Consider the following 19267-nt stretch of genomic DNA (forward strand, 5'->3'; position numbering starts at 1 on the left):
CCTCAAGTGATCTACCTGCTTCGGCCTCTCAAAAGTGCTGGGATCGGCCGGGCGCGGTGGTTGACGACTGTAATCCCAGCACTTTGGGAGGCCGAGGCGGGCAGATCACCTGAGGTCGGGAGTTTGAGATCAGCCTGACCAACATGGTGAAACCCCATCTCTACTAAAAATACAAAATTAGCCAGGCGTGGTGGCGCATGCCTGTAATCCCAGCTACTCAGAAGGCTGAGGCAGGAGACTAGCTTGAACCCGGGAGGCGAGGTTGTGGTGAGCTGAGATACTGCCATTATACTCCAGCCTGGGCAACAAGAGCAAAACTCCGTCTCAAAAAAAAAAAAAAAGGTGCTGGGATTACAGGCGTGAGTCACTGCGCCTGGGCTATATTACTTTCTAAATCAGCCTTTTTTTTTTTTTTTGGTAGGCCATTATGTGAATCCTTCAAAAATCATAGACAAATTGAAATTTAACAATATTTTGCTTTTATTCTAGCTTGTCATAAACCCAGTGCTCTATACACAGGCCTGCCTTTCTGCCTCCTTCATCCTGGCATGCATGGCCATTTACTTTGTGTTATTAGCCAGCTTCCTATGGAGCTCAGTTTGAGAACGGGGTTCTGTGCTTCTCTAGTTGCCAAACATCTGATTGAAGTAGATCACTTTGGCATTTGCGATATTAAGCATGTCTTTGCGAATTTTTAGTTCCTTTTTCTTTTCTTGGTTAGATTGTACTCTGTCACTGATTTAAAGAATTTGGTAGACGCTCAGAAAGGGTCAACTGGTAAGGTGGTCACAGTGCTTTACATGTATTTTTCTTACCTATTATGGTGAAACCCTTGTGACTTTTTTTGGACGTGGGTAATATTTTCAAAATTAAGGTAAATAGGCCATCAGGCTGCGTTGAACTTTCTCTTTTAGGGAAATATATTCATTCTCCAATTATTCTTTGGTAGCCTTCTCATTGCTTTAGCAATTCCTACTCTCTTATTAGTAGAGCTGGAAATGGACCCTACATCACAGATTCTCCAAATATACTAAATTATTTTTTCTCTAAAATGATCATGTTTATAGCATGTTGATTTTCTTTTTTTTTTTTTTTTGAGACAGAGTTTCACTCTTGTGCAGGCTGGAGGGCAACAGCTTGATCTCTGCTCACTGCAACTTCCGCCTCCCGGGTTCAAGTGATTGTCCTGTCTCAGCCTCCCAAGTAGCTGGGATTACAAGCGCCCACCACCACGCCTGGCTAATTTTTGTATTTTTAGTAGAGATGGGGTTTCACCATGTTGGCCAGGCTGGTCTTGAACTCCTGACCTCAAGTGATCTCTCCGTCTCAGCCTCCCAAAGCGTGGGGATTACAGGTGTGAGCCACTGTATCCGGTCAGCAGCATGTTGATTTTCTACAACCGGATGACAAAGGACATCCTAAAGTCAGTGATTTAAAAAGTCATGTTGGCTTGGCGCGGTGGCTCGTGCCTGTAATCCCAGCACTTTGGGAGGCCGAGGCGGGTGGATCACGAGTCAGGAGTTTGAGAACAGCCTGGCCAACATGATGAAACTCCGTCTCTACTGAAAATACAAAAAAATTAGCTGGGCATGGTGGCGGGCGCCTATAATCCCAGCTACTCGGGAGGCTGAGGCAGGAGAATCGTTTGAACCCATGAGGTGGAGGTTGCAGTGAGCCGAGGTTGCACCATTGCATTCCGGCTTTGGCAACAGGGTGAGACTCTGTCTCAGAAAAAAAAAACAAAAAACAAGTGATGGTAACACATAGGTTGTCTAATACATTGAGAGTCTAGAGAGACCTGGTATGTATCTGAGAAACCAAATAGCTGAATCTCTAAAATTTTATTTTTGTGTCTGGAATACCTTAATTCTGAAGTTTTAGTTGTTGAATTTCCGATTCTGACAGGAGACAAGTAGAGGTACATGTGAAGGGTTAGTATGAACCCAGGGTTACAGTTTCAATCTAAACTGATACTGCAGAGTTAACATTGAAACAAAGCAGCTCTAGGGAGTTGTAACAACCGCAAAAATTGAAGGTTAGAAGTCACTTGCTGGCTCTTGAGGCAGTCTTCTGACTCTGAAACTACTTGAGACTGAAGTTTTCAAGAATTTTTTAACTAAATTTTGTAAAGATATAATTTACGGCCTGGCGCAGTGGGTCATGCCTGTAATCCCAGCACTTAGGGAGGCCGAGGTGGGTGGATCACCTGAGGTCAGGAGTTTGAGACCAGCCTGGCCGACATAATGAGACCCCATCTCTACTAAAAATACAAAAATTAGCTGGGCATGGTGGCGCACACTCGTACTCCTAGCTACTCAGGAGGCTGAGGCAGGAGAATCTCTTGAACCTGGGAGGTGGAGGTTGCAGTGAGTCGAGATCAGGTCACTGCACTCCAGCCTGGGTGACACAGTGAGACTCCATCTCAAAAAAAAAAAAAAAAATACAGTCAAATACATAGACCTTAAGGGTTTTTGTTTTTTAAAGCATATGTACACAAAATGGAAGACAGAAAAATAGCAAAACATTTTGGAAGCTGGAATGCAGATTGATTTAAGCAGTCTGCCCGCTTTGGCCTCCCAAAGTGCTGGGATTACAGGCGTGAGCCACCACACTTGGCCGATATAACTTTTTCGTAGTGAAGCTTCAGTTAACCTGTACGGTGGCTGCGCTGTGAACTTTCACCCAAATATTGGGCTCCTTAAGGGGCTGTTTAGGCTTGGGGCTGTCCTAGGGTCGGTGAGTATCTAGTAAGAGTGTAAAGCTATTTCCCTTGTGTGTGTGTTTTATCTTTGAAGGAATGTTGATATTTGGTCAGTATGAACATACAGCAGCATGGCTGGGAATACAGGGGCAGAAATGTAAAGGAAACGCATGTGAAGTTTGCTTTTAATTACTGGACCGTTGTATTCGAGAACCTTCAATGGCAGTATCTTGTCTTTGCTCCAGGGTCAGATTCCCTAAAGAAGAAGGGATCTCCTACTTGGAGAGTACAAATTGGGCTTCCAGCAGTCTGGCTGCTATACTTAGGGAAAGGCTGGAGGTCTTAGCATTCATTATGTAAACACTCATTCTTGTTCATTTAACTCAACTATTTTCAGTAAGATGACCTCATTCTCAACTGGACCAGTTGAAAAGCTTTCCAGTCCAGGAATGCTTTGTTTTTACATAGGATTGTTTTAAGCTGCTACATGTGGTTAGTGGCTACCATATTGGATAGCGGAGCTGCACTATCCAGTGTGGTAGCCACTAGCCACATGTAGCAGCCTAAATCTAAATAATTAAAATTAAAGGTTTAGTTCCTCACTTGCACTAGACATGTTTCAAGTGCTCAATGGCCACATTTGCTCAGAGGCTACCGTATTGGGCAGAGCAGATATAGAATATTTCTGTCATTGCAGAAATTTTATTGGGCTGTGCTGTTCTAGTCTAGAGAAGAAGACTCCAGGTGTCTGCAAGGATGGGTAGGGGACAGTTGGCTGGTTTTGTGGCATGTGGGAGGATATTTAAATCATTTGACCAATCCTTTTATTTTTAGCATCATATTCATATTCACATCCCTCTGTAGAACAATTCCTGACCTGTTTTGAGGTATTGTTCTTTAGATTGCTTTCCTCCCTGCAAGCTTGAGATTTAACTTTTTTTTTTTTTTTTGGAGACGGAGTCTTGCTCTGTTGCCCAGGCTGGAGTGCCCTGGCATGAACTTGGCTCACTGCAACCTCCACCTCCCAGGTTTAAGCAATTCTCCTGCCTCAGCCTCCCAAGTAGCTGAGATTACAGGCGCACGCCACCATGCCCGGCTAATGTTTGTATTTTAGTAGAGACGGGGTTTCTCCATGTTGGTCAGGCTGGTCTTGAACTCCTGACCTCAGGTGATTCGCCTGCCTCGGCCTCCCAAAGTGCTGGGATTACAGGCGTGAGCCACCGCGCCCGGCCCCAGCCGAGACTTAACTTCTTTAGATCTTTAAGTCAATCCACATTCCAACTTTCAAAATGTTTTTGCTGTTGTTCGGTCTTCCATTTTGTGTACATATGCTTTAAAAAAACAAAAGCCCTTCAGGTTTATGTATTTCACTGTAGGTAAATTATATCTTTAAAAAATTAAGTTAAAAAATTCTTGGCGGCCAGGCGTGGTGCTCACGCCTGTAATCCCAGCACTTTGGGAGTCCGAGGCGGGTGGATCGCGAGGTCAGGAGATCAAGACCATCCTGGCTAACACGGTGAAACCCCATCTCTACTAAAAATACAAAAAATTAGCCAGGCGTGGTGGCAGGCGCCTGAAGTCCCAGCTACTCGGGAGGCTGAGGCGGGAGAATCCTTTAACCTGGGAGGCGGAGCTTGCAGTGAGCAGAGATGCGCCACTGCACTATAGCCTGGGTGACATAGTGAGGCTCTGTCTCAAAAAAAAAAAAAAAACACCATAATTTAATTTTAATTAGTTATTTAGGGATGGGTCTTGCTGTGTTGCCCAGGTTGGTCTCAAACTCTTGACCTCAAAGGATCCTTCTGCCTCAGCCTCTTGAGTAGCTGGGATTACAGACATGCACCATGGTGCCTGGCTGGTTTTTTCTTTTAAAAAATTAATTTATTGGCTCACACCTGTAATCTTAGGTACTCAGAAGGCTAAGTCAGGAGGATTACTTGATTGAGCCTGGGAGTTTGGGGCTTCAGTGAGCCATGGCTGACAGAATGAGACCTTTTTAAAAAAAAAAAAAAAAAGATAAAGGACAAGTTTTTTATTCTTAATGAAGTTTTAAGAGGGAATGATGGTAAAATGTGTCTGCTTAATCTGCAGTCTTTATCCAGCAGTAAAGTACTTCATCAGAATTTAAACATGTATAAGAATCTCCACTAAAAAAATGTTTCAGCTTTACCCAGGCTTCTTGAACAATTTTTATATATCGCCTTTTTTATTCCACCTTGGTTTTTGTCCTTTCCATTGTACTAAAATTTCTCCTGCAAATGTCAGGAGAATTCAGTGAACACTTTTAATCCTTATCTTGCTCGACTTCTCAACAACCTTTAACTGACCATTTCCCTCTTTTTAGAAACCTGTTCTAGCTTTGCTGATACCACCTTTACCTGATTTTTGACCTTATCTCCCTGGTCATTTTTTTTTCACTTTCCTTTGCTTAGTCTTCTTTCTTTATCTCTTAAATCCTGGAGTTCCAGCTGGGCACACCTGTAATCCCAGCACTTTGGGAGGCTGAGTTGGGTGGATCACCTGAGGTCAGAGGTCGAGACCAGCCTGACCAACATGGAGAAACCCCGTCTCTACTAAAAATACAAAATTGGCTGGGCGTGGTGGCGCATGCCTGTAATCCCAGCCACTTGGGAGCCTGAGGCAGGAGAATTGCTTGAACCCAGGAGGCGGAGGTTGCAGTGAGCTGAGATCGTGCCATTGTACTCCAGCCTGGGCAACAAGAGCAAAACTCTCCAGCCTGGGCAACAAGAGTGGGAAAAAAAAAAAAAAATTCCTAGAGTTCCTTGGGATATTGCCCTAGGGTACATTCTCTCATTCTCTTCTACCTTTTACAAATTCTTTCTAGGTGATCTTATCATTTTCTATAGCTTTGGTTACTCTAAGCTGAAAACTGGAATTCACATGATGTCCTCTTTTCAGAATTCTTGAACTGTATATCCAGCTGTATATATCCACTTGGACTTCTAATGGTCATCTCAAATTGAACATGTGAAAGACTAAAGGCATAGTCAGTATAACCTTCCCCTAATTGATCTCCGTCTGTGTTTCGTATCAGTGATACCACTATCTACCTAGTAGCTGATACTGGAACGTTTACCCCCAACAGATAGGCTTTTGACAAATGACAAGTCCTGTCATTTCTGTGTCCTGAAGATTGATTCACTTTGCTACATCCTCCCAGTTTTTCTCTTAATCCAAGAAGCTGTCCCACTGTATCTGCATTGATTTACCTGTAACAGATTCCTAATGGGTTTCTTCTGCTGTGGCCTTCTCCTTGCCATTCTGCACATTGCAGGTAGAATGATTTTTTTCAAGAATATGAATCAGATCTTTGTCTTTCAGTGGCTTCACACCAACCTTATGTTAAGTGTCAGCATCGTGAATTTAGCTCTTCTGTTCCTCATCTACCCCTTCGGTGCCTCTAAGTGTTACTGAAGTTCTTTCCATTCCTTGAAATACTGAATTCCCTCTCTTTCCTAGGAACTCTTGCTCATCATTTGTCTCAGCTGAAAAATAATTTCTTCAGAGAAAAAATAATTTCTTCAGAGAGGTGTTTCCTGACCCTTTTGCCAGATATTTCCATTGTACCCTGAATATGACTTTTTTTAATTTTAATTTTTTTTTTATTTTTTTGAGACAGGGTCTTGCTCTGTCACCCAAACTAGAGTGCAGTGGTGTGATCATAGCTCAGTGAAACTTTGACCTCCCATGCCCAAGCGATCCTTCCACCTCACCCTCCTGAGTAGATGGGAACACAGGCATGTACCACCACTTTTGGCTATTTTTTTTGGAGACAGGATCTCCCTGTGTTGCCCAGGCAGGTGATCTTGAAATCCTGGGCTCAAGCGATACTCCACCTCTGCCTCCCAAAGTGCTGGGATTACAGGCATAAGCCACCATGCCTGGCCGATATTGGCAGTATACCATAGTAAGCGTTTATTTGAATTACATGTTTATTTCATATTAAGAAGTTTGTTTATATAGAAGTGATTTTTCCACTGATAAAGTAAAATACGATATTCTAAACTAGAGGTTCCTAAACTTTCTCTGTTTACACCCCCCTTAATATATTTTTTACATGTCCCTAAGCTTAACAGTTTGATTTATTAAATAATTAGGTTCAAACAGCTTAAGAAGTATTTATGGGCCAGGCGCTGTGGCTCAACGCCTGTAATTCCAGCAGGCGGATCATGAGGTCAAGAGATCGAGACCATCCTTGCTAACACAGTGAAACCCCTTCTCTACTAAAAATACAAAAAAAATTAGCCGGGCCTGGTGGCGGGCGTCTATAGTCCCAGCTAGGCTGAGGCAGGAGAATGGCGTGAACGCGGGAGGCGGAGCTTGCAGTGAGCCGAGATTGCGCCACTGCACTCCAGCCTGGGCGACAGAGCGAGATTCTGTCTCAAAAAAAAAAAAGAAAAGAAAAGAAAAGAAAAAAGTATTTATGTTCTTGCAACCTAATTGACATCTAAGAAATACACAAATTGAAAGACAAAGTCAGATAGATGTGATGGCTCATGTCTGAAATCTCAGCTCTTTCGGTGGGCGGATCACTTGAGTCCGGGAGTTTAAGACCAGTCTGGGCAACATAGACCTTATTTCTACAAAAAAAAAAAAAAAACTGCCAGGCGTGGTGGTGTGTGTCTGCTGTAGTCCCAGCTACTCAGGAGGCTGAGGGAGGATTGCTGGAGCCTGGAAAGTTGGGGCGAGCTCTGATTGCACCAGTGCACTCCAGCCTGGGTGACAGAGTGAGACACTCTCAAAAAAATAAGAAAGAGAAAGACAAAATTACATTTTAATTTCATTCTTAAATAACCACAGTTATTTACCGTAGATACTTGTTGGGCACTACAAAACCCAAACCGTGGAATCATATTGGACTCTGCCACCCACATTGCTTCTTACTTTTTAATTAAAACAGATCTGCCTTTGGCTGGGCGTGGAGGCTCATGCCTATAATCCCAGCACTTTGGGAGGTTGAGGTGGGAAGATCGTTTGAGGCCAGGAGTTCAAGACCAGTCTGGGCAACATAGTGAGACCCCATCTCACTACCTTATTTTATTTTTTTTAATTTTTAATTTTAAATATTTATTTAGAGATGGAGTCTCACTGTGTCACCCAGGCTGGAGTGCAGTGGCATGATCTTGGCTCACAGCAGCCTCCACCTCCCTGGTTGAAGCGATTCTTCTGCCTCAGGCTCCTGAGAAGCTGGCCATTACTGGTGCCCACCACCACACACGGCTAATTTTTGTATTTTTAGTAAGAGACGGGGTTTCACCACGTTGGCCAGGCTGGTCTGGAACTCCTGACCTCAGGTGATCTGCCCTGCTCGACCTTCAAAAGTGCTGTGCTTACAGGTGTGCGCCACCGTGCCCGGCCACTATCTCGCTATTTTAAAAAATAAATAACATTTGTTTACGTCTTTGTTTTCTCCACTCATTTTTTGCTCTAAATTGATATTTGCACAGTATTTTTTTTTAAATCACAGCAACCAATAGATACTCAGCTTTGCAAAGATTATATCATCAAAAGGAACATAGTGTGATCTATTTTGAAGCTGAACTATCTTGAACTAGTAGTTTATAAGGTGTTTGACAAGTATAGAAGATTACTTTTTCCCCGTAATTTGGAATTTCCTGTGGTGCTCTTGTGAGTTCTCTACAGAATCCCAGGTTGCCTTGGGCACAGTTTGGGAACTGTGATCCTAAACTTTTGATAGTTTGGTGTATATGCTTTTAGACATTTTTCTCCAAACATTCAAGCATATGCATATATTTTTCCTTTTAACAAAAGTGGGCTGGTACATATTGGTCAGCAACTTCATTTTTTCCATTCAGCAGTGTATCATGGTAAAGGTGGTGGATTGAATATATACATTTAATTTTATGCCAGCCTGAAAATTTCATTAAAACAATGGAGGACTTAAAAACCCTCTAGATAACAAAGAACAGGAACAATGAGAATAACAACAATATCGTGAAAGCTGGAAAGCAGAAAAGACTAATGGCAACTAATTCGCCAACTTGAGAAAGCTGTATCCTAAACCAACAGTGGAGAGAGCCTTCAAATAGTCATGTTATGTTACCAAACCTTTTAAAAGTCTCAAGATTAGCTGTGTCGTGTACTGTGGAGGTGGAGGTGGGACAGAAAATATGAGGAGTTGTTTGAAAGTCTGTTTCATAAAAGTTTCCACTCCTGACCTCCCTTTCTTCTCCCCGTAGACATAAATAGGGTAACTAGAGACTTACTATCTGGAGTAGAAAACGGTTATTATCTGGACTGAGGGATACCATGCATAGTTAAGGATAAGGTACTGTGCCTTATAGTGGAAATCTATATGCTGAAGGTAGAAACCTCTAGCTTTTTTTCCTGACTTAGTTCTCAGAATCTTGCCCCTTTCTGCTGTTTCCCATTCACCAAAAGCAGCCTCTTTCAAGTCTTTGAGGTATTGTTTTGGTATAAACAACATGTCTTTAAACTACCTTTTTATTTTTATTTTTTTATGAGATGGAGTCTTCCTGTCACCCAGGCCAGAGTACGGTGGCATGATCTCCGCTCACTGCAGTCTCCGTCTCTCGGGTTCAAGTGACTCTCCTGCCTCAGCCTCCCGAGTAGCTGAGATTACAGGCGCCTGCCACCATGTCTGGCTAATTTTTGTATTTTTAGTAGAGACAAGGTTTCACCACGTTGGCCAGGCTGGTCTCGAACTCCTGACCTCAAATGATCCGCCCGCCTCGGCCTCCCAAAGTGCTGGTAGTACAGGCATGAGCCACCATGCCCGGCCTAAATTACCTTTTTATAATGTAACTTTTGATTACTTAGTTTATGCTTTATCTGTTGACTTGAAGATGAAGATTGCTCTTTTTTACATCTGTTCCCCACATCTGTGTACTTGCGTACTTCTTATCTTCCCTCCAAGATACCACTGTATCTTCCCACTATAGGGATACTATAAGGGGCAGTATTACCATTCCAGGTGAGATAATTCTTCATTGTTGTGTTTATTGCATGATACTTAGTATCCTTGGACCCCAGCGGTAAATGTCAATACCAACCTGAATGTATTACAGCAACCAAGAATTTCCCACGCATTTCCAAATGTTAGGTTGAGGTGGTATGGAGTATCTGATTGAGAAGCATTGGGTTAGATCAGTGTTTAGCTTATTACTATTATGTAAATGGTAGTCATAGTTAAGCCATGCAGTATACCAAGGTTTACAACCACTGTTTTCCCTTTCTTGTACATTTTTCTGTTGTCCCTGAAATTAATTGTCTTTATCTTTTGTTTAGTGTTCTCTGTACCTACTACTAACTGCAAACTCTCTTCTGGTTGTCTGTTTCTCCTTTATTTGCATTCATACACTTTAGAAATTCTATCAGGATCACATTCTTGGAGCCTTTTGACTGACTTTTGACCGCTTCCTTCTGGATTGGTGGCCCTCCAGGCTTGAGGCACATTGTCACTCTGCATCTATTTTTACTGTTATGTTTAGTATTCTTTTTGCCTGACTCTTGTTTTTGGATCTCATTTCCTGCATCCTGTGTATTCTTGACTTACTCCCTTATTTGCCAGAGTACCTTCTCCTGTGACTCTCTGAGAAGGATGCATGGGAGGTAAATATTTTGATAACTTACATCTCTGTAAACCTTTTTTGTTAGTTGTTACGTTAGTTTCAGTCTGTCATTTTGTGGTACTTTCTGGGAGATTGCTCAAAATTTTAAATGTTTTAATGTTTTACTTTTAACTTCGAAATAACTTCAAATTTACCGAAAAAAAATTGCAAAATATTACAGTTTTTCTATATGCTTCACCTAGCTTTGCTCCAAAGTTTTGTTTCAGTTTTTTTTTGTTTGTTTGAAGACATGGTCTCGCTCTGTTGCCCAGGCTGGAGTGCAGTGGCGTGATCTCGGCTCACTGCAACTTCTGCCTCCTGGGTTCAAGTGATTCTCCTGCCTCAGCCTCCCGAGTAGCTGGGATTACAGGTTCATGCCACCGTGCCTGGCTAATTTTTGTATTTTTGGTAGAGACAGGGTTTCTCTATGTTGGCCAGGCTGGTCTTGAACTCCTGACCTTAGTTGATCCACCCACCTCAGCCTCCCAAAGTGCTGGGATCACAGGCATGAGCCACTGTGCCCAACCTTGCTTCAGTTTTTTTAAGGAGACAGAGTCTTGCTATGTTGCCCAAGCTGATCTTGAACTCTTGGGCTCAAACAATCCTTCTGTCTCCGCCTCCCACGTAGGTGGGTCTACAGGTGTGCACCACTGTACCTGGCCTCTCCAATGTTATAGAACTACAGCACATTGTCAAGGCCAGGCAGTTAACGTTGAGAGAATACTGCTAACTGATCTGCACACCTTATTCCAATTTTGTCAGTTGTCACATGACTTTTCTTTTTCTGAACTGAGACTCAATCCAGGATTATACCTTGTTTAATTGTCGTCTCCTTAATCTCAGTCTTTCATTCTAGGACAGTCTGTCTTTGTCTTTCAGGACTTTGATTGACGTGATTGAAGAGTATTAGCCAGTTATTCCTTTTTTTTTTTTTTTTTTTTTTTGTTGAGACGGAGTTTTGCTCTTGTACCCCAGGCTGGAGTGCAATGGTGTGATTTTGGCTCACTGCCACCTGCGCCTCCTGGGTTCAAGCAATTCTCCTGCCTCAGCCTCCCGAGTAGCTGGATTACAGGTATGTGCCACTGTGCCCGGCTAATGTTTGTATTTTTAGTAGAGACAGGGTTTCACCGTGTTGGCCAGACTGGTCTCGACCTCGCAACCTCAGGTGATCTGCCCACCTCGGCCTCCCAAAGTGTTGGGATTACAGGGGTGAGCCACCGCGCCTGGCCCTTTTCCTTTTTTATTTTTTTTTGAGATAGGACATCACTCTGTTGCCCAGGCTAGAGTGCCATGGTGCAATCTCAGCTCACTGCAACCACAAACTCCTGGGCTCAGTTGATCCTCCCACCTCAGCCTTCTGAGTAGCTAGGACCACAGGCACATGCCACCACACTTGGCTAGTTTTTATATTTTTTTGTAGAGATGGGGTTTCATCATGTTGCCCAGAGTGGTCTCAAACTCCTGGGCTCAAACAGTCCACCCATCTCAGCCTCCCAAAATGTGAGATTGTAGGCTGAGCCACAATTCCCTGGTGGTTGTTTTTAATATTTTGCTATTATAAACAATGCTTCAATGAATAGCCTTGTACATGTGTATATTTGTATTATTGTAGGCATGTCTTCAGGTAAATTCCTTGAAGTGGGGTTGCTGGATTAAAAGGTAAATACTTTTGTAGTTATTAAATGTTACCAGATTACCCTCCAAAAAGATTGGATCAATTTGTAGTCCTCCTAACAAAGTGTGGAAAGGCCCTTCTTCCCCACCAAGAGAATGTGTTATAATTTTTGCCAGTTGTCTTATAAATGAATTTGGACATCTTTCTTAAGCTTAAGGAACATTTAAAAAGCTTTATTTGTAAATTGTCTCCTTATGTATTTTTCCTATTTTCCATTAGGCTTTTTTTCAGTTATCCCTTAATTTAAGAGGTCTATATATTAGGGATATTAGGCCTTTATGATACATGTTGCAAATATTTTTTTCTAATTTATCAGTTGTCTTTTCATTTTGTTCATTTATTATTTTTTTTTAACTTCCAAGCTTTCTGTTGAGTTTTTAATTTCTGCTATTATTTTTAATTTTCAAGACCCCTTTCTTGTTTTTGGCCATTCCTTTAGAAAAAGAATAACACCCTGTTCTTTTTTTTCAATGGATATAATATTTGCTTTTGCTTCTTTGAGATAGTATTAGTTTTTTTTTTTTTTTTTTTGGAGACAGTCTTGGTCTGTCACCCAGGCTGGAGTGCAGTGGCTCAATTTTGGCTCACTGCAGCCTTCAGAACTCCCAGGTTCGAGCAATTCTCGTGTCTCAGCCTCCCGAGTAGCTGGGATTACAAGCATGTGCCACCACACCTGGCTAATTTTTTTTGTATTTTTAGTAGGGTTGGGGTTTTACCTTGTTGGCCAGGTTCGTCTCGAACTCCTGACCTCAAGTGATCCGCCTGTCTTGGCCTCCCAAAGTGCTGGGATTATAGGTGTGAGCCACCACACTCAGCCCCCTCTTTTTTTTTTAATTGTGGTAAAATATACATAACATAAAATTTACTATTTTAACCATTTTTAGGTGTACAGTTCATTGGCATTAAAGTACATTCGCATTGCTGCGCAACCATCACCACCATTCATCTCCAGAACCTTTTTATCTTCCCAAACTGAAATTCTGTACCCATGAAGCAATAACTCCCTTTTCTCCCCCTCCCTGTTGGTTTATAAAAGTGGACTTTATATAGTTTTTGCTTTTATCTGTTTGTTTTGGTCTGTTTTTATCCCTAGACATCTGGTGATTCTTGGTCATCCTTTATTTTTTATTTTATTTTTTTGAGACAGAGTCTTGCTCTGTCGCCCAGGCTAGACTGCAGTGGTGCGATCTCAGCTCACCACAAGCTCTGCCTCCCAGGTTCAGGCGATTCCTGTGCCTCAGCCTCCCAAGTAGCTGGGATTACAGGCATGCACCACCATGCCCAGCTAATTTTTGTATTTTTAATAGAGATGGGGTTTTGCCATGTTGGCCAGGCTGGTCTCGAACTCCTGACCTCAAGTGCTCTGCCCACCTTGGCCTCCCAAAGTATTGGGATTACAGGCGTGAGCCACCGTGCCCAGCCCGTCTAGTTGTTTTTAATAATGACCACTAAGAAACTGCTTGGGAACTCTTAACACATGGTGGGACGTGTCAACTTTGGGGTACACTGTGGGCCATTTTGTGGGGTAATATCTGTATCTTTATGGATTTTTTTTTTTTTTTTGGTGGACTAGTTATAGTCTCCAGAAAAGTATCTTCAGTCTGCTTGTATGGGTGAGACAGACTGCTAGCATTCTGGGAGATGAGTGGCAAAGTGTGTTTGGAGTCTCATATGCAGTATATAATTCCATCTTCAAACTATGCCTGGAGTCCCTGTGTGCAGACTTTCCATTTTACCCTGTTTTACATTTTACATTTTACTATTTTATCTAAAGGATAAACTTCCAATCTTGGGTAGGGGAGGGTCCCTTACCTGCCATGTGGAGTTAAGTAGGGATCTGGAGCCTAACTGCTTCTTAAACTTTAGGCCACCCTATTGAGTAATTGTTCAGACTTGTTTTGTTGCGACATCCCCAGATATCACTATCTGTTGGTTTTTTCTCCATGAATGATCTGTTTTCCCCCAGGGACTAGTCGCCTTCTTGTGGGTATAGAGCTTCTTGCCAGTCTTATGGAAGCTGAGTGGGGAAGGGCCTGGAGGGGAATTCACGGTGTAAACTCATTTATCCTCCTGGCATACCCCTGTGCTCAGCTGTACATGATATAGTGGACTATCCTGGGTCATCCTCCACAGAAAGTGAAACTTTCATTATCTGCCACGGTAGGAGATGGTATCTAGGAGTTTCACTGCTTCTTATTCAGACTTTGAGCCAGCGTTTCCTTTTCAGCACCACCCATACTCCTGACTTTCATAGGTATATGTTGCCTCTGCTTCTGAGCCTTTCTGCTTTCTGAGGTCCTGTAGCTACTTCTTTTTTTTTTTTGGAGACAGAGCTTCACTCTTGTCTCCCAGGCTGGAGTGTAGTGGCGCAATCTTGGCTCACTGCAACCTCCACCTCCCAGGTTCAAGCAATTCTTCTGCCTCAGCCTCCCAAGTAGCTGAGATGACAGGCACTCATCATCATGCCTGGCTAATTATTTTTGTATTTTTAGTAGAGACAGGGTTTCACCATGTTGGCCAGGCTGGTCTCGAACTCCTGACCTCAGGTAATCCATCTGCCTCGGCTTCCCAAAGTGCTGGGATTACAGGCATGGGCCACTACGCCTGGCCCTGTGTGTTCTCATTTGTAAAATGAAGGATGGGGAAGGGAGAGGAGACCAAATACCACTTAAGACTGATTTCATATTGACTTAATTATAATTTGCTCATAGCAAAATAGTTTCATACAGCAGATTTTTAAAAGAGCAGGTACTTTTGTTCTGTATAGTCATGCACCAGTAGATATTTAGTAAATACATGTGATGTCAGCATCTCAAGAGGGAGGCCATGCTCCTCTGTTACCAGTCAAAGACTCTGGGTAGCCATGCAGGGACAGGACTTTATCAAATGCTCTCACCCAGTGATGGTTCTGGATCTCAAGTGAATATAAGAAAAAAGAACCAACACAGGCATACACACATATACTGCAGGAACACACTCTAGAAGTAGATGGAAATGAATGACAGTCAAAACCAAACAATAACTTCCCCTCAGGATTTAATAAGATCTAATATTAGCGAAGGCTCTTTAGTCTAGAAAGAAAGGCACCAGTCACTGCAGGTAGAGTGGAAGAAAGACTATGAATCAGAAGCCAATATTCTAATTTCAGCTTGACAACAATTTACTCAGAAGTGCTGTATTACCTTTCTGTGTGTAAGTTTTCTCTGGGGAAAAAAATGGAGGACTGAACACATGTTTACCTCAGTTCCCTCTCCAAATCACACTGAGGTTACAGAAATCAGTTTTTTTTTTTTTTTTTTTTTTTTTTTGAGATGGAGTTTCGCTCTTGTCACCCAGGCTGGAGTGCAGTGGCGCGATTTTGGCTCAGTGCAACCTCCACCTCCCAGGTTCAAGCAATTCTCCTGCCTCAGCCTCCGCAGGAGCTGGTGTCAGGTGTGAGGATTACAAGCAATCCTCCACCTTGGCTTCCCAGAGTGCTGGGATTGCAGGTGTGAGCCACTGCGCCTGGTCGAAAATGATTCTTAAGTTTATTTTTCTCAGAGGCAGGTGTACAGCAAATGGCTTTTTGTTAGACTACTCATGTCCTCCCTCCTCTCCAGTTTTCATTGTGATGAAAACCTTGGTCGGATAAGATTTCATTGTGTCTAATAGTCTAAATTGAAGTATATGTACTCTTTTTTTTTTTCTCAATTTTCTACCTTAGTTACTGTGAATATGTCTTCATGACCTTATTTTTAGATAGAAATATAACTTACTTCTCTTCTTTACAGCTGCATCCAGATCTCATTATGCATCAGAAAAATGAAAAAACAGAGGAAAATTCTATGGAGGAAAGGAATCCACTTAGCCTTTTCTGAGAAATGGAATACTGGGTTTGGAGGCTTTAAGAAGTTTTATTTTCATCAACACTTGTGCATTCTGAAAGCTAAGCTGGGAAGGCCAGTTACTTGGAATAGACAGTTGAGACATTTCCAGGGTAGAAAGAAAGCTCTTCAAATCCAGAAAACGTGGATCAAGGATGAACCCCTTTGTGCTAAGACCAAGTTCAATGTGGCTACTCAAAATGTTAGTACTTTGTCCTCTAAAGTGAAAAGAAAGGACGCTAAACACTTCATTTCCTCCTCAAAGACTCTCCTGAGACTCCAAGCAGAGAAGCTGTTGTCATCAGCAAAGAATTCTGACCATGAATACTGCAGAGAGAAAAATCTCTTGAAGGCAGTTACTGACTTTCCATCAAATAGTGCTTTAGGTCAGGCCAATGGTCACAGACCTAGGACAGACCCACAACCTTCTGACTTTCCCATGAAGTTCAATGGGGAGAGCCAAAGTCCAGGTGAGAGTGGCACGATTGTGGTCACCTTGAACAACCATAAGAGAAAGGGCTTTTGTTACGGCTGCTGCCAAGGGCCGGAGCACCACAGGAATGGGGGACCCTTGATTCCAAAAAAGTTCCAACTTAACCAACATAGAAGAATAAAATTATCTCCTCTTATGATGTATGAGAAATTATCCATGATTAGATTTCGGTACAGGATTCTCAGATCCCAGCACTTCAGAACCAAAAGCAAGGTTTGCAAGCTAAGAAAAGCCCAGCGAAGCTGGGTACAGAAAGTCACTGGGGACCATCAAGAGACCCGTAGGGAGAACGGTGAGGGTGGCAGTTGCAGCCCATTTCCTTCCCCAGAACCTAAAGACCCTTCTTGTCGGCATCAGCCGTACTTTCCAGATATGGACAGCAGTGCTGTGGTGAAGGGGACGAACTCTCATGTGCCTGATTGCCACGCTAAAGGAAGCTCTTTCTTGGGCAAGGAGCTTAGTTTAGACGAAGCATTCCCTGACCAACAGAATGGCAGTGCCACGAACGCCTGGGACCAGTCATCCTGTTCTTCTCCTAAGTGGGAGTGTACAGAGCTGATTCATGACATCCCCTTACCAGAACATCGTTCTAATACCATGTTCATTTCAGGAACTGAAAGAGAAATTATGACTCTGGGTCAGGAAAATCAGACAAGTTCTGTCAGTGATGACAGAATAAAACTGTCAGTGTCTGGAGCAGATACATCTGTGAGTAGCGTAGATGGGCCTGTGTCCCAAAAGGCTGTTCAAAATGAGAACTCATACCAGATGGAGGAGGATGGATCTCTCAAGCAGAGCATTCTTAGTTCTGAGTTGCTGGACCACCCTTACTGTAAAAGTCCACTGGAGGCTCCCTTGGTGTGCAGTGGACTCAAACTAGAAAATCAAGTAGGAGGTGGAAAGAACAGTCAGAAAGCCTCTCCAGTGGATGATGAACAGCTGTCAGTCTGTCTTTCTGGTATGCACTTTTCCTTTATTCTCCCTCAAACTCCAAGCTCACATTTGCTGTGCATTATCCTTGCTAATAAGAGTCCTATTTTTTTCTCCCACTCATGAATATTTCTTTAAACCAGTTAGTCTGCTTGAAGCCTTTTATATTGCTGCATTATGTAGATGTTCCATCATTTAATCCTCGTAGACACTTGCATTGATTCCATTTTTTTCATAAGCTAATAGTGCGATGAAATTATGTCTTTACATTTATACATTTGTTTCTGTAAGCTAAATTCTCATTATTAGAATTGATGGTGAAGGAATATTCACACTAAAAATTTTAAGATAATTAAGTTACCCTCCAAAAAGTTGAACCAGTTTACATTTGTTAAGCTTTGCCAGTCTTACAGATCACAGAGTTTTGTTTTAATTTGCATTTTTGAGTTTTAAGTTTGAACATCTGTTTCTGTGTTTATTGGCCACTTTTTTGTATGTGCATGGTTTTCCTTTGCTTATTTTTCTTTTTTTTGAGATGGAGTCTTACTCTGTCGCCAGGCTGGAGTGCAATGGTGAGATCTTGGCTCACCACAACCTCTGCCTCCTGGGTTCAAGTGATTCTCCTGTCTCAACCCCCGAGTAGTTGGGATTACAGGCGCCCGCCACCATGCCTGGCTAATTTTTGTATTTTTAGTAGAGATGGGGTTTCACCATGTTGGCCAGGCTGGTCTCGACCTCCTGACCTCACGTGATCCACCCACCTTGGCCTCCCAAAATGCTGGGATTACAGGCGTGAGACACCGTGCCCTGCCCCTTTGCCTATTTTTCAACTGGATTGTTTCTGTTGTATTTATTTTTTTAATATAGGAGATGCTCAATGTACCAGGCACTGTGCTGGTTCCTAAGAATGTAGCAATGAACAGAATATATGACCTTCAGGGAACTTGGTGTCATTCTAGTCATAAAAATGTTTAATTGCTGATTATAAATGTCATAAGAATGGTCCCTCACGAAAGGTAAAAGCCTTCAGTATCCCAAAATTGTTTGATATTTTTGCTTAATAGGAGTTTTCAGTTCTTACATAGTAAAACTTATCTGTCTTTTTTTATTTTTTATTTTTTATTTTTTGGAGATGGAGTCTTGCTCTGTCACCCAGGCTGGAGTGCAGTGATGCAGTCTCGGCTCACTGCAACCTCTGCTTGCCGGTTCAAGCAGTTCTCCTGCCTCAGCCTCCCAAGTAGCTGAGACTACAGGCACACGCTGCCATACCTGGCTAATTTTTTGTATTTTAGTAGAGACAGTGTTTCACCATGTTGTCCAGGCTGGTCTTGAACTCCTGAGCTTAGGCAATCTGCCCGCCTCGGCCAGTCTGCCTAAAGTGCTAGGATTACAGGCATGAGCCACTGCGCCCGGCCTAAAACTTACCTATCTTTGACTTTGAGGCTTCTAGTTTTTACGTCATGCTTTAAGAAGCCTTCTCTTGTCAAAAATCTATCCAATAAGGTAAACTGGTGTAAACATTTCTTTGGAAGACAATATGATAGTATAAATTATGGCCCATTCAGGCAATAGTTTGCTAGCAGCTGTTTAAGAATATAGATCTATATTTTGATACTGAAAGATGTCTATATAAAGTGAAAACAGGCCAGGTGCTGTGGCTCACGTCTGTAATCCCAACACTTTGGGAGGCCGAGGTGGGCGGATCACCTGAGGTCAGGAGTTCAAGACGAGGCTGGTCAACATGGTGAAACCCCATCTCTACTAAAAATACAAAAATCAGCCAGGTGTTGTGGTGCGTGTCTGTGATCCCAGCTACTTAGGAGGCTGAGGCAGGGAGAATCACTTGAACCTGGGAGGCAGAGGTTGCAGTGATCTTAGGTTATGCCACCGTGCTCCAGCCTGGGCGACAGAGCGAGACTCTGTCTCACAAAAAAAAAAAGAAAAAAAGTGAAAACAATAAGTTGCAAAATGGTATGAAACCATTTTGTTAAA

The 19267-nt window shown here is 42.6% G+C and overlaps 1 protein-coding gene across 5 annotated transcripts in view; it reads left to right on the plus strand.

Moving 5' to 3' along the window:
• Positions 1-19267, plus strand: part of SENP5 (SUMO specific peptidase 5) — a 100839-nt gene that overhangs the window by 35695 nt on the left and 45877 nt on the right. For all 5 annotated transcript variants that reach the window (XM_063704534.1, XM_031009670.3, XM_031009671.3 and 2 more), the window contains one exon: positions 15760-17303. In XM_063704534.1, the coding sequence (XP_063560604.1) occupies positions 15791-17303 (1513 nt within the window). In that variant the 5' untranslated portion in view covers positions 15760-15790. The remainder of the gene's footprint in view (positions 1-15759; positions 17304-19267) is intronic.

This window comes from Gorilla gorilla, chromosome 2 (genome assembly GCF_029281585.2).
Source record: "Gorilla gorilla gorilla isolate KB3781 chromosome 2, NHGRI_mGorGor1-v2.1_pri, whole genome shotgun sequence".
Taxonomy (NCBI): Eukaryota; Metazoa; Chordata; class Mammalia; order Primates; family Hominidae; genus Gorilla; species Gorilla gorilla.